The sequence below is a fragment of the Tupaia chinensis genome, unplaced genomic scaffold, assembly GCF_000334495.1.
Source record: "Tupaia chinensis unplaced genomic scaffold, TupChi_1.0 Scaffold000147_1, whole genome shotgun sequence".
Lineage (NCBI taxonomy): Eukaryota > Metazoa > Chordata > Mammalia > Scandentia > Tupaiidae > Tupaia > Tupaia belangeri.
Window position 1 is genome coordinate 7,559,279 of NW_006159617.1, and position 15,917 is coordinate 7,575,195.

The 15,917-nt window shown below is 42.0% G+C and overlaps 2 protein-coding genes across 2 annotated transcripts in view; one reads left to right on the forward strand and one right to left on the reverse strand.

Annotated features, from left to right (window-relative positions):
• Positions 1–3,404, forward strand: part of GNA14 (G protein subunit alpha 14) — a 233,922-nt gene extending 230,518 nt beyond the window's left edge. The window contains exons 6-7 of the mRNA XM_006145488.2: positions 677–830; positions 2,339–3,404. Coding sequence (XP_006145550.1) covers positions 677–830; positions 2,339–2,529 — 345 coding nt within the window. The 3' untranslated portion in view covers positions 2,530–3,404. The remainder of the gene's footprint in view (positions 1–676; positions 831–2,338) is intronic.
• Positions 3,405–9,507: 6,103 nt separating this feature from the next.
• Positions 9,508–15,917, reverse strand: part of VPS13A (vacuolar protein sorting 13 homolog A) — a gene marked incomplete at its 5' end in the record, with an annotated part of 243,652 nt that continues 237,242 nt past the window's right edge. The window contains 3 exon segments of the mRNA XM_014586627.2: positions 9,508–10,859; positions 12,837–12,911; positions 15,713–15,836. Of these exon segments, the coding sequence (XP_014442113.1) occupies positions 10,809–10,859; positions 12,837–12,911; positions 15,713–15,836 (250 nt within the window).

Genomic DNA, 15,917 nt, shown 5'->3' on the forward strand with positions numbered 1-15,917 from the left:
GAAAAAAAAAATATATATGTGTATGAGTGTGTATGTGTATGTATATATATATACACACACACATATTAGCCTTCTGTATAATCTGCTCCAGGTCCCACTATTATACATACAGGCATGGGAAAGTTATTCAATGTCCTGAACAACGGCGTGTTCTTCTGTCCCATGGGGAAAGCATGGCACAGAGTGGGTGCTTGGCGATCCAAAGAGCAGAGGCTCTGTTGGAACAGTCTTCCTTCCCTCGTGTTACCTGACCCCCGAGGTACAAGCAGAAGCCCGTATGCAAGTTCAGTGGCCACCTCAAGTCTGAAGGTAGCACTTCCCCGCCTGGCAACCCCACCTATACAACATGGAAAGCTCGGTCGGATGAGGACATGAACCTTCCTTCTCCGAGTTGCACAGAAGCCTATGTTTCCTTCCACGTTGGTTTTGGGCTGGAGAGGAGTGAGGTGCTGCCGAGGAGGAGGAGGAGACTCAGAGGCGATGACTGAGGGTGGAGGAGGGGCCGAGTGGAAGCAGGTGGCAGTGCCCTGCAGGCCGCGCCTGGCCCCAGCTTCAGCATCCACAGTGGCCCAGGGACTACAGCAGGGTGACAGCCCAGGGGATGGTTTCAGCATGTTTTTTCCCAAAGGATTGCTTTTCTTTCCTGTTTATTCTAAATCCCACATTTCTCACTTAGAACCGCATGGAAGAGAGCAAAGCCTTATTTAAAACCATCATCACCTACCCGTGGTTTCTGAACTCGTCTGTGATTTTGTTCCTAAACAAAAAAGACCTTTTGGAAGAGAAAATCATGTACTCTCATCTAATTAGCTACTTCCCGGAATACACAGGTAAGCGTTCCTCTCGGGGACAGCGTTTCCACTTCAAGCTTGTGGATCTCCAGGCAACTGATCCATTCCCACCTTTAAAAGGAAGCCCTAGCTGGGCCGCTGTCCCTGCCTCAGCACCTCCACATGTGCCTGTCCCCGGGCCCGATATGCTCGCCAGCCCCTTGGCTGATGCGTGTTCTCTAGGCCCCAGCCCATGCTGTTCTGCCCGTTGGTCCACGCAGCTGTGCCACTCTTCCTTCTGCTCCTTGGAGCGGGTTCCCTTTGCTCTCCACTGGCTGTCGCCACACCGTGCGGTGGTGTGTTAGCTCGCTCACTGTCTCCCTGTCAGCTCCTCAGGGCCAGGTGGTGCCCGACTTGGCATTCCCAGTGCCAGTCAGCACACCTGGCACTTACCGTAGGTTAAAAGTTGGCATCCCGTCCTTCAGCTCAGGGTGGCCACTGAAGACTTTATCCACGAGCTCTGCAGCACAGAAGCTCCTGCCCTCTTGCTGTGTCCTGCACAGGAGGCCTCAGGTGCTACCATGTGGCATCGCAAGGAGAGGGTGTGTGTCAGCACTCTCCTCGTTCCTATGTTAACCACATGGGTGGGGTAGTAGGGAACACTCAAGCTTTAAACTCGGAGGACCAGCAGACGGCATAATGGTTACATCGCTGGACTCCCACAGTCAACTGCAAGTCAAGTCCTGGACCCGGTGGCTTAAACTCACACCAGGCACATGTGAGTGCATGCCCAAGATCCTGAGAGGAGACTGGAAAAGGGATTGTGACATAGCCATCCTCCCTGGGGGGGTGATCTTTTGCTTTCTGTCTCTCCAGTGAGCACACTATAGTAAAAAACCTTTCAAAAAAATAAAAAATTTTAAAATTTTAAAATAAAATAAATTATAAAATTGGCCCAATCATGGTAGTTCCACCTTCTCCCTTTGCCCTCTCCTAGCCCACATTAGTCTATGAGTTAATAAGAATTATTTCTCTTCAAAGGTGATCGAACTCGGAAAAGTAAATTGGGTTGCTACTTTTAAAAAAAAATCACTTTAGGGAACCAGCAGTTAGTGTAATGGCTATGTCGCTGGACTCCCACGTAGTCGACCGCGGTTCGTGTCCTGGACCCGGTGGCTTAAAACTCACGCCGGGCGCGTGTGCGTGGGTGCCCAAGATCCCGAGAGGAGAATGGAGGAGAAGGGATTGCGGCGTGACCATCCCCCCTGGAGGGTGATTTCTCGCTTTCTGTCTCTATGTCTCTCTCTGTCTGGCGAGCGCACGCGCCCTACAGTGAAAATCTCTCAAAAAAAAAAATCACCTTAAAGTGATTTCTAGATACAAGTGGAGGCCCTGCAGTACTATTTTATGTGTTCTTAATGAGATACAGCAAAATATAGTGCTCCTGGTAAATTATTGAGATTAGGTTAGATGAAGGAAGATGCCTACTTAGAGTTCCTTAGACTGAGTCTTGGGAGGACAAGGTGGCGTCTCTATCTTTATATCTCTAATTGTCCTTTTGTGAGCAGGACCAAAGCAGGATGTCAAAGCTGCCAGAGACTTTATTCTGAAGCTTTATCAAGATCAGAATCCGGACAAAGAGAAAGTCATCTATTCCCACTTCACGTGTGCCACGGATACAGAGAACATCCGCTTTGTGTTTGCTGCTGTCAAAGACACGATCCTACAGCTAAACCTAAGGGAATTCAACCTAGTGTAAGAGCTGCCACCCGCTCCTGCTCCGTAACAGAAGACATGATTTGCAAGCTCCTCCTTTTATCTGCAAGTGCTTCTGACATCACGAGAGCCCGCCCCAAGCCAGGCAGGACTGCCACAGACCAGACCATGCGGACGAGATGGGTGAGGGAAGCTGGGGGACACAAGTTTACCAAAACTTTTCAAAAGTCTTTATTCTCAATTGTTTTTATAATTCTTTTCTTGACTTCTGGCTGAGATTTTATGTAATTTTTGAATTTGGTATTTTATAGAATTTTAAAAAGCCACTGTGATTCACCGTGTTTCTTTAATTAAATTTTAAGTGTGTTTAATAGCCATTAAAAATCATGTAACAGAGGGACCTATTAATTTACAGATCGTCCCTTGAGATTTTCAGGATTAATCTGGGTGATTTTTTTTTAAAGAATGTTAATAGGTTTGATGTTTTTTACTAAATCTTGTCATTTAGAGACAATTCTAATTGTTTTTCTCTCCTCACGCTGAAACATGACTCCTTTTATCATGTAACCAAAGACTGTTAAGATGTTTTTTTGTGTGCTTTCTAAGCCAAGTTAGTGAATACATCATCTAATTTAGTTTTGCCATAATTCAGTCACCCTAAAGGTCAAGCCAAAATAGATAAGTGGGCTCTAGATTGCATGTATGCTCTACTGGTGGAAATGCATGTATGTATCTGTATGAATGTTTTCCAACGTGTGACCAGGTCTTTGTAAGCTTATGAAATGGCTAAAAGCCATGTTGTTTAACAAATGGTATGTAACCCCTGCCAAAGTTCTGAAGGCCACCATCGATTCACTATGTTTGAACTATGTACGTTGCGCAGTTTGAAGAGGCTAAGAATATACCATTCTGTCATCAGCACTGGGTTGCTGTGTTTCTTAGAGTGCATGGTTAGTAGACGGTTCTGATCCTAAAGAAAAAAATGCTGGGGTCAGCAGTGGTGTCGTGGTAGAGTGCTGGACTCCCACATGGCTGACTCTGGTTCAAGTCCTGGACCTGGCGGCTTGCTTTCTCACTTTCTCTCTCTCTGTCCCCCTTTTGTCAAATTAAAATAAATAAAGTAAAATAAAATCATTCTTAAAAAAAAAAAAAAGAAAATACACTTAAAAAATAAAGAACCACATAACCCAGTAACTCAGACATTCCCGTTTCTCTGACGCAAGTCTAAGCTTCACTGTGCTACACTGGTGTTCCCGGAGCAGCTGGCTTGGTGAAGCAGAATCTTCTGAGAGGTACAAAATGATAAAGTAAAGGCCCTTGGTGGCTTGGTTTCTTTTTATTTGAAGGTGCACACACACGAAACACTTAGGCATCCGTTATCTTGAACACACGGACTGGTTATGTTATGGAACGAGTCAGCATCCCGACAGCCGCCCTCCGCGTACTTTTCCGCCGGTTACTGGACCAGCAAGTTGTCAGTGTGCCGGAACAAGTCCGAGCGTGAAGCTGGGAGAAGAGTGGCAGGGCCGGGAAAGACAGGCTCTGCCTGTACCTGGCAGTCATGGCAGCACAGCAGTACTGCTTCTGAACTGTCACTCAAGCGATGAATGCAGTTAGCAGTGAGACTTGACAAACTGCGGTGAGGATTCATCTGGAACGGTAAAGGTTCAGGACTGGCCAGGATGATTTTGTACAAGAGAATGCAGGAAGATATTTAAGCTATATCTAGAGACATAAAAAGACAAAACACACTCACTCCCATGGGCTTAAAAGTTATGAACCATCAACCGCCCTGTGAAAAGGGTTGGACAGAGTCAGTAACCCGGGAAAATAAATGATGTGGAGTTTTTAAAATGTCATTTTCTAACATTGTGTATTTTTAATAAAATTTTATGTACGATAGAATCTATGTGTACACTGAAGACAGAGAGGTTAGAACGTTTTTTTTTTTTGGAGAGATTTTCACTGTAGGGCGCGTGCGCTCGCCAGACAGACAGAGAGAGACATAGAGACAGAAAGCGAGAAATCACCCCCCAGGGGGGATGGTCACGCCGCAATCACTTCTCCTCCATTCTCTTCTCGGGATCTTGGGCACGCACACACACGCGCCCGGCGTGAGTTTTAAGCCACCGGGTCCGGGACGTGAACCGCGGTCGACTACGTGGGAGTCCAGCGACATAGCCATTACACTAACTGCTGGTTCCCAGAGAGGTTAGAACGTTTGACAGGCTCTTGTCACATCAAGATCGCCTCTCCCCAGCTTGTTAGTACCTTGGGTGTAAAGGTTCCCAGCCTGTGTGTTTTCGAGACGGCCCAAGGAGCTGAACCCATGGTAAGCCATTTGGCTTCTAGCACTGCAGTTCAGTTTGGTACCAACTCCACCACTTGACCCACCCAAGCTGAGTCAAGTTTTTAATGTATCTTTGAATAAAAAAAACATACAAGATAAAGATGGCTTTCAATAATTCTAGTTACAGGAGGTTTTTTTTTTTTTTTTTTTTTTTTTGAGGGGTTTTTGCTATAGGGTGAGCATGCTTGCTGGAAAGAGAAGGCAGAGAGACAGCGAGAAATCACCCCCTAGGGGGGATGGCCACGCTGCAATCCCTTCTCCTCCATTCTCTTCTCGGGATCTTGGGTACACACGCACACACGCCCGGGGTGAGTTTAAGCCACCAAGTCCGGGACTCGAACCACAGCCGACTACACGGGAGTCCAGCAACATAACCATTATGCCAACTGCTGGTCCTGCAGGAGGGCTTTTGGAAAAAAAAAAAAATTAGAAGTGAGGCCAGCAGATGGCGTCATGGTTAAGGTGCTGGACTCCCTCGTGGCCGACTGCAGTTCAACTCTTGGACTCAGTGGCTTGAAACTCATGCTGGGCGCATGTGCATATGTGCCCAAAATCCTGACAGGAGAATGAAGAAGGGATTGAGGCATGGCCATCACCCCCTGGGGGTGGCCTCTGTCTCTCTGACAAGTGCACATGCCCTGTAACCAAAATCTCTCCAAGAAGACAAAAAACCTATTAGGAAAAAAAGAATGGTAATAAAATGTTAAGGCCAAACTGTTCCCTATCAAAGGTTAATAGATTAGCTCTGCTAATACTGATTCTGCAGGTGGGAAATCCTCCCCAGCCATTCCTTCAAATAGACTTATTACTTACTAAGGAAATGAGTCATCTGAAGTTTTCTGAGGTTGAAATGCACAGTGCTGGTGGTTAAGAATTCACTGTGTGTCACGAATCAGGCTCAGCGAAGGCAATGCTGGGCTAGAATGCTGTCCCTCTGAGGGATCAGGACACTGGCCATCTGTGAGTTATGATTTAGGCCCCAAAGATGGTAGAGTCTAGAAAGACTAGGCAAGGGAAGACTTCGGTAATGTTTCCTAGTTCTGTCTGGTAACTAAAAACAAAAGCAGACTGACGAACAGAAATCTTTGACTCCATTTATTTGAAAATGTATACATGGTTAAGTTGAGCAGTTGTCTTACCATGCAATCCAAATCTACCAATACCAAAAAATAAGTACCATAAAAAAAATCACTAGCATGGTCAATTTTTAGAAAAACAAAAACAACCCCCCAAAAAGCAGTAAGTTCAGTTTAAGAGGAAGAACTTCACTGTAAATGTTTACATTTGTAAATTTTCTTATCAAAATACACAAAACTAAGGCGGAGACCGTGAAACAGGTGGCAGCTGGGCCACACCCACACAGGAAGAATAGAAAAGTGGAAGAAGTAGCGCACTGATGCAGAAATAATATTTAGGAAGCTGTCACTACCAGTGAACATATTTCCACCAAACAAGCATTCCAAAGAAAAAAAGACTATTTGGTCAATATAAAAATGGGCAAGAAAATGTTTTTAAAGTACACCTGCCTTGAACATTTTTTAATATGTACTACAAAGCCACATACAGAGATGTTTAAAGAAGTCTGTAACGCTCTGGTCTTGTAACAAGTCCCCAGTATAATTTCTGAGAGTCCGATAGTGTAAAATCAGTGACATTGAGAGGACGTCAATGCAATCTGCACTTTTTTTGAGCCCAGGAATTGGGTAACCAAACACCGGAGGAATAATGGCATAACAAGAACGACCGGGGGTTCCGACGTGCCCTACTTTAAGAACACGTCTGTGTTTTAGACATTCCAGTCTTGCGGGATGCTTGTTACAAGGATTCTTGTTCATTACATGGAGCACATTATCGAGGAGTCAGAGCAAGGCTGAGTGAGTGGTGTTCGGTGACAGACTCTGGGATTTTCTAGCATACTGTCTGATGTCTCTCCTAGCAGGTATTCGGCTATGATACAAATTAAGTTGCATATGCATAAAATAATATAAACTTAAAAAATACCCATATGAAGTTATAAAATTGTAGGTTACATTTCTCATGTTGCTCTTTGGGTAAACAAAATAATTTTTTGGAAAATGCCACAATACTTTTTTAACAGTAGAACTAATCCACAATTCTAAAGTTAAAAAAATTAAATGACATGGAACAATTTATTTTACAAAAACAAACAAACAAAAAGAAAACAAAAATGTTTCAACTAAAGAAACGTAAGGCTTACACGAGATGGAGCCAGCAACTTCTCCCATGCGGGTCTTGCTTTTAAGGTAGCCCGGAAACAGATACTCTTAGGTTGTCGGAAAAGTCACAATGTATTTTTCTGTTTTTCTAGGCAAAGCTGTGTCATGACTTCCCTGACAACCCAAAGCATTAGGAAAACTTTGGTAGCAACAAAAGAAGAGGGGGAAGAAAACTGCACTGATAGCTGTATTGGCCAACTCAAACCACAGAACTGTAACGTTTTAACTGCCTGACCCTAGGCTGATTAGGTTAGCATTAGCAGTGAAGTGTAGCTTTAAACGCATACTCTAAAAGATTTAGGCAGGAGGCTGAATTTTAGGGTCTCATTTTTGAGTAAAGGAACTCCATGTAATGTTGAATAGCACCAAAGAAAATCAGGTTGACTAAATTCTGTATTGAGTCTCGCATAAAGAATACAAATTATCTCCATTTTCTTCTTAGATCTGAAATGAGGAAATACGTCATTTTTAGTTAAGCTGCACTGCTGTATAGCACCCCTGTGGGTATTCTGGCCCTGCCCTATGTGCCCTATATATTTCCTTTTTTTTTTTTTTTTTGGAGAGGTTTTTGCTATAGGGCACGTGTGCTCGCCAGAAAGAGACAGAGAGACGGTGAGAAATCACCCCCCCAGGGAAGATGGCCACGCCGCAATCCCTTCTCCTCCATTCTCCTCTTGGGAACGCACGCACACGCACCCGACGTGAGCTTAAGCCACCAGGTCCAGGACTCAAACCATGGTCGGCTACATGGGAGTCCAGCGACATAGCCATGACGCTAACTGCTGGTCCATATATTCCCCATTTTTAAATGCCTTTGCCACCTGTATGATCAGCCAGAAGGAAGATGGAGCAAATTCAATTTACTCAAGAGGAAAACTGTCCCCAGTTCTAGTAAATCGCTTAATGGCAAAGAAGTTGAACTACATCCAGTTAAATGATAGCCTGTGACCTTTTTGAAGTACTCTGCCTTTTCTGGTCCAGCTGATTTCATGACCCACTAGTGGGTTAATACCTATACTTTGAAAAACACTTGTCTTTCAGGATTTTGATTCACATGCAGAAAAGGTAAAAAGCAATAATGCTGGTATCTGAAAAGATTTCTCCAAGTTACTGGGTTGTTGGAAAAGTCATGATGCATTTTTGCAAAGAAAAATATATTGCCTGGATCATGAAAACACCCAGTACCAGACGGCTCCTTCCAAGTTCAGTGTATTCGGGACACCCTTTCAGCATCTATATACAAACAAGCTAAGTACACTGTCTCCGTCATTTGCATACTACAGGGGCCTGTGTGAGGGGGCACCCAGCACCCAGCTTTCAGCTGTATGTGGTTACAGTGCTAGACTCCTACAAGGCTGACCATGATTCAAGTCCCGGATTGGAAATTAGGCTAGGCGCGTGTGCCTGCAGGTCCAGAACCCCAGGAAGACAACAGAGGAAGAGACTGTGGCGTGGCCATCCCCACCCTGGGCGGGCATTTTCTCACTTTCCTTCTCACTGTCTATGTCTCTTCCTTATGGCAAAAACCTTAAAAAAATTAAAATGGAAGTCACTGGAAAAGTGACTTTCAAATACCAAAGATTCTAGACTCCATCCCATTCAAGAGGAAAAAAAAAAAAAAAAAAAGAATTAAATACAGGACTATAAGTTGTGAAATCCTATGCTAAAAAGACTGGCTTATTATCTAGTCAGCTATTGAAGTTCTTTTTTGCTGTTGTTTAGATGAAGACAATCTTTTAAAAAATTGATTTAAATTAATTTATGCATGTATGTATATATTTATTTAGAAGACAATCTTCTAAAACAACTGATAAACAATAGCTCTGGCAATCATGGGTCCTTCTACTTCAGAGACAGAGGAAGTGATGGGAGTGATGGTGGAGAAAAACAAAGATATCTCTAAGTTCTTACTGGTGAGAGAAGAGAAAAAACAGGCACTTCGGCTTTGTATGTGTACTTGCTACAAAGAATTGCTATGCTTACCAGTCTAATCTTTAGCTTTACTGTGGGACATGCATTATTATGGGGTCTATAATTTATCCGGGGATGCTTAAATCATTAATTGGAGTAGGTAAAGCAATATCTGATGAATAGCCTTGAATGGAAGGCCAGTAAAGCAACATTCTGGATGAGGACAATCTGATGCAGGCTTTCTGCCTACCTTTAATATTAGGTTTAATTCTGATGTACACAAAATTGGAGGGCCGTGGCCACAGAGAGAATACATACGTTTACTTTGAATGAAGGACGCACACCATCGTGTGCTTTGAAATTTGTCACCTTTTGATTCAATTTCTGTTCGGCTAAGAACAAAGCATCCTGAGAGGAACTATGGAAAATAAACAATGTGTTTTCGTAATCGAGGACGAAATCCTCAATAGGATGCCTGGATCAATTTAGTAGAAAGACTTGGTCAGCAAAAAATACAATTACAGTCTGGCATGCTGTTTATTTTAGCTTTTACAACAAAGCAAGGGTTTGAGGAGCCCGGGGAGAATTTCAAAACCATTTACTATACAGAATCTCCAATTCCAAAAACAGTTCATAATAATTTGGTGGCACATCCAACATGCATTGAATACTCAATAATTAAACAAGATACTTTATCATCCTCTTCAGAGTTCACAATCACATATTCATCCTTTTTCATGTGAAACAATCCATTAATATTAAGGTGCAAAGATCTTGGACAAAAACCAAGGAAAAAAGAAAACCGAGGTCCTTATTTTGCTAATGTGCAGCCCATGACCCTTGATCTCATGAGCTGTGCATTTAAGAGTGATTCTGAGCTGTAGAGAAAGGAAACACGAAATTCTCAGTCTGCTGCCAATAGGACCGGTCACTGGGTGAGGCTTTCGGAGGACGTACGTTTACTTACGGAGCGGCTGTCTGTTCTGAAGCATATCTTTATATCTATGATGCTGGAAATTTTATTTCCTGTTACCAGTATGTGGAGAGTATTGTAAGGCTTTAGGAATTTTCCTTTGAAATCAACACTCTATTAAAAACAGAAACTGGGTAAACCAAGCAGAACCCATAGAGTTGGCTAGAGAAAGTATTTCTAAGGCTCTGACGTTGTGAGAGGGACTTTCTCTCTGAGTATGAGAATCAGGTCTTTCAAGCCTTTCTTAAGGTGAGGCTTGAATGGATATTATTCCATCTATGTTATATGTTACGTAAAAAAGAGGCTGTTTTCATAATCATGCTGTGCATTCTAAGTATAATTGAAACCTATCCATTATTAAAAAATAAGAAAAGTAATACCAAAATATTTATTTGTAAAAAGAATTTCATGATTCTGAGGAAATCACCACCAAAGTTCTCTCCACCCACTGAGGCGGGTTGAGTTGATCATGGCCCATCACTCAGCAGTCTGCAGCAAGCACGGCCGAAGTTTAAAAGGTGCACTAGGAACATTAAGCTTGGCTCCATGTGGAGACCTCGTATGGACAACCTCTCTACTGCTGCAGAGAAAACCAGATTCATAAAAGAAATGCTTCTTCTTTTATAAAATGAGAGTTACAGCCAAGGTATAGATCAAGTAGGAAGCCTGAATGGATCTCCAAAGAATTGAGCTATTTTAATCACTTAGCTGTTTTACCTGATCCTGATTAGTTTTTTTGAGCTTCTAGAATACCCATTATATTCTGTGACATGGTTCCCAAAAAGGTTTGAAAGGTATTATTACAGAAGCTGCAGCGAAGTATTTCTGTGAGTCTTCAGCAGTGTTATTCATCAGAGGTTTGGAGAAGGCTCTCTTGCTTCTTCTAGCTTTGTGAGGATCCACTGTTGTGAGGAAATAAACCAACATTTCCTTACTTCAGTCAACTTGCAGTGAAACACAATGTAATGAACAGAAACCTAAAAGTAAGCTTTCCCACTCAGTTAGGTATACCCTGATAATAAACACAATCCGTTCTACAGAAGAGGTTGCTCACTTCACAGCCCCAATGGCCCAGGAATGGTGGTACTTGGTTTAACAGTATGAATAATGTTTTTCTTTTTTCTTTCTTTTTGGTAAAGGGTTTCTACTTAGGGCATGTGTACTCACTAGAGAGAGACAGAGACAGTGAGAGGGAAAGTGAGAAATCACTCCCCAAGTGGAATGGCCACACCGCAATCCCTCCTCCTCCTCCATTCTCTCCTGGGATCTTGGGCATACATGCACATGTGCCTGGCATGGGTTTCAAGCTACCAGGTCTGGGATTCAAACTGCAGTCAGTCAGGTGGGAGGTCCAGTGACGTAACTGTACGTGGTCTGCTGGCCCCATGAATGATGTTTTTCTAGTCTTTGGACTTGGATGTTCATCTTCAGCATAAGCAAAGTGAAATGAACCGTCAGAGAGAGGGGCAATTTGGAAGCTGGACTGAATAACTGACATAGTATGAAACTTATTATAAAGTCTCCTTCTAACCTGTGTCAGTTCTCTATCATAAACCTCCACAATTCCAGATACGGCAGTCTCCTAACGGACTAGGAATAATCACACAGTCCCACAATGGGTAGGGACATAGCATTCTGAGCATTTTAGGTACTCTCACATATTTTCTATTCAAAAAAGAGTTGAAATTAGAAAGATAAAATGTACATATAGTACAACCTTTCTACAAATAAATCCATTATGTTTGAGCCTGCACAACAGATAAAAGCCTTGGAGGTGATACAGGAATTACTTCAGTATGAAAAGATTTAACAGAGGTGTATGTCCTTTAGGTGACAAGGAAAAGGGTGGTCTAAAGTCGTCAGGCTCCATTCCGTCTCCCTGCTCTAAATGACAGGCGCATGGAGGCTCTCATCACTCTGTTCCTTTCTTTGTAACCTGTCCCCTTTGATTTCTTCTGTTAGTACACCAACGTTTCCTTGGATCACTTGTCTAGAAAGAAGACCGCATAGTACATGCTAACTGGACCGAGGAATATGGGTGTGAGGGTGACAAGGTCCCCTGGTTTGGGTCCAGATGTGACAGTGAACTGGTAAACAGTCATGCCAGCCAGGACTATGCTGAGTGCAGTCTGAAGGCGCGGGGCAGGTATGTTTTACATCTGGGCAGGAGTCCCAGGGTTCAGGTAAAAGAGCCATGTGCTGTTACTGAGTTTCATGACCCAGCCAATACAATTCAGTGGCAAGAACAGTGTCTAGCTGTGATCAGTGATGTCAGGTTATCAGTTCATAGCTTTCTTTTCTTGACAATGCACATCCTTGTAGCTGCCATTATCCCTAAAGTGAATACGGCGCTTTTCAGTTCACAGCATTCCCGTTTTGAGGAAACTGAGGCTAACTGACTTCCTCCAAGATTCTGCAGTTACGAGGGAACAGAGCCACTATTTAAGCACAGAATTTCTGCCTACTGGCCAGGCTCTTTTGTTCATGCCATGCTAGGGCAATGGTTTTGTTTTTGTTTTTGTTTTAAAAATCAATGCATTTATGTAATAGAGAGATTAACAATGCAGGGCTACATTTTCCCTGCTGGAGATAGATTAACACTACAGTGAAATAATTTTTGTCTGTTGACTTTTTTTTTTTAAAATCAAGTATTACAGTTAAGATTTAAAATAAGACAGAGTAATTTGATTTGAAAAGCAAGTAGATATGTTGAATGGAGTCTAGTGAGAAGAAGTCTGGGGGGGGGATATTATCTAGTTACCCATACTACAAACTGTCAAAATGAACATGAAACTTATCTGCCTTAAGAATAAGAATCCATTTATATGGCTTTGAAGTGAGAAGTTCTCATCTGTGTATATCAGAGTCATTATATTTACCCTAGCATCCTCTGGAGTCTTGAAGTTAACTATTTTTCCAAACTCTTTGGCATGAAATACAGACTTCACCCGTTCCTATAAACAGAATAAACAATTTCATTAAAAATAAAACTCAGTTGTAGAAATACAATAAAGCAATTCCACCCAGCTTAACTAGTCTCTGCTTAAAGTGTCTATCTTACACAAATCACACACCTTAAAAACAAGTCAAAAATAAGAACCCAAGAAGCAGCAAAACAAACATGAAAAAAAAAAACAACTATATTCTAATACACTCATTGTCAATAATCCTAAACTAAAAGCTTGAATTGTGGCACAGGTGGAAGGGCGCCACTGCCCAAGGCTCAGTCCACGTGGAGGTCCAGGTATGGTTCCCAGGGCAACCTAAACAGGCCGGCACAGTGGCTGGCACCCGTAATCCCGGCTACTAGGAGGCTGGGGAGGAGGACTGTGACACACGAATTCTGTCCAAAATGCCTTTGTGTTTCTCTTATATAAAAATGGAAACAATTAAAAAAATAAAAACAACTTAAAGGGTTGACATAGAGGATGAGAAGAAGAGAAGTCTGGGAATATTGCTACTAGTTTTCCTTTCCAAATAATTCCTTAGTTGTGTTTTGGTTCGTTTTGCTACAGGACACGGGCACTCACTAGAAACAGAGATGGCGGGGAGTGAGAGAGGGAGTGAGAAAGCCCTCCTCAGGGGGATGGCCACACGATGATCCACTCTTTACTCAAGACCAACACATATGCCTGGTGTGTTTTTCAAGCTGCTAGGATTGCAATTCAAAGTACGCAGTCTGCCACATGGAACCTAGCCGCCTTAACCTCCCTGCCATCTGCTGGTCCTCTAAGGATTTCTTTTTTAAATCATTTTTTAAAATTTATTTTTACATTTTCCCATAAACATTTACTTTATATATCAAAAAATTTGTGCTCATATTCCATAGTTCTTGACAGTTAATAAACAACTCTCAATACTTTAAAAAACTGAATTTTAAAGATAATGTTCAAAATATTTGTTATGATTTTGTTTATGACTCTCTAACAACAAAGACAGTATGGTTTTAAATATTTTTGAGAAAATATTTACATGTCAACCCCTCAAAGTGTTATAAAGCAAACACCCAGTACACAATTCACACATGAACCTTCTCAACTCAGCCCTGCCTACCAAGTATTCTGTGATATACCATCTGCTAGCAAAGATCAGTCTCTTTTTCTTCCTTCAACGTCTTCCTCAAGATAATCCTCTGGTTGTGGCCGCTCTTTTGCAATCTCTACTGATTACAATGCTGGGCTGGAAAATCCAGGTTATTTTACGGTACGAATTCTTTCATATAGCTTCTCTAATCCTCTGGGCCAGGCAGAACTGTTTATATTGCCAGGCCATCTTTCAAAGAGCTTCTTTTGGCTTACTTAAGATCTACTTTAGTTTCACAGTTTTCTGTTTTAATCTTCAGATATGACATTCCAGTCAAAGCCCTGTCCAATAATGAGTATTTCCAATTTCTGATTCAAGGCAATAGGTATTATTGAACTTATGCAAATAACCATTCTATAAGGTAGTTTTTGATATCTGGCCATGAAATAAAAATTGGGTCCATCTCAGAAATTATAGGGACCAGCAGTTAGCAATAATGACTGTTGCTGGACTCCCATGTAGTCAACTGTGATTTGAGTCCTGGGCCTGCTGGCTTAAACTCACGCTGGGCGTGTGTGTGTGTGTGCCTAAGATCCTGAGAGGAGAATGGAGGAGAAGGGATTGAGGCATGGCCATCCCCCGTGGGGGGGTGATTTCTCGCTTTCTGTCTGTCTCTGTCTTTCTGGTGAGTACATGTGCCCTATAGCAAAAACCTCTCCAAAAAAAAAAAAAAACCAAACTTATACACGTGTGTGTCTACATCTATATGTATGCATACACAGGTGTTGACTGGTATGTACATGTGAGTATGCAGTTTGTATATACTTCCAACATTTTCAAGACAGTCACTAGTAAGAATGTAGTTCAGAATGAAAGAAGTCAGAGTGGGCTCGGAAAACTTGGCAGATACTAAGCATTTTATAGACAAATAGAAAAAAATGCTACTACGGAAGATGAAGATGGTGTTTACCTTTAAAACTACCAGTAGAGCAACAGAAGAAACAAGGTGGAAATTTTACTATTACTACTTTAACAACTATTGTTAACTCCTATATGTAATTCAGATATATATTCATGCAAATATAGACTCAAGAAATCAGATTCTTCGATTTTAATAAGAGAAGACTGCTGATACAAAGTCCCCCTCAGAAAAGGGGAAGTGGGAGAATACAAAGAGAGATGAGGAAGTGTTAGCCTTAAAAGAGAAAAAGACACCAAAAAAGCCAGGAAAGCACTATGAGCCACAGCAGGTTAATATCCATGACTCATATGTGGGGAGAGTGGGATTCTGTTACCCAGTATAGAACAAGGGCTCAGGGATGTCGTCAATGTAGCAGCACAGAGGGGAACACATTTTTTCTTGCCCTTTCTTTCCTTTAAGCCTGAATAAGATAGCAGGTAGATAAGAAAACCATACTAAGACAAAGTTTCTATCTATAAAACAGAAACATTACAAAAGTAACAAAGACTATTTTGATGAGCTCTTTTTTTTTAAAAAAAAAGAATTATTTCATTTTACTATTTATTTATTTATATTTGACCAGAGAGGGACAGAGTAAGAGACAGAGACAGAGAGAGAGAGAGAGAGCAAGCAAGCAAGCCACTAGGTCCGGGACTCAAACTGTGGTCGGTTATGTGGGAGTCTGGTCACCCTTAACCACCACGCCATCTACTGGCCCCAATAAGTTCTTTTTAATTCAAAGTTTTTAGGGAAAAAATCTATTCAACATACCTTTGCTTCAATGCGCAGTCTTCTCCCATGAACAATGAATGGCTCTTTGGTAAATTCATCAAAACTATATTGCCATTCACATGTAAGCTGTCCAAATGTTCCCTTTGTTACAAACAATATACCACTGTCAAAGAAGATAAGGGAAAGAATAACAGAATCAGCTTTAAAAATTGAGACACTTACATCTAAACACAGCAACACACAC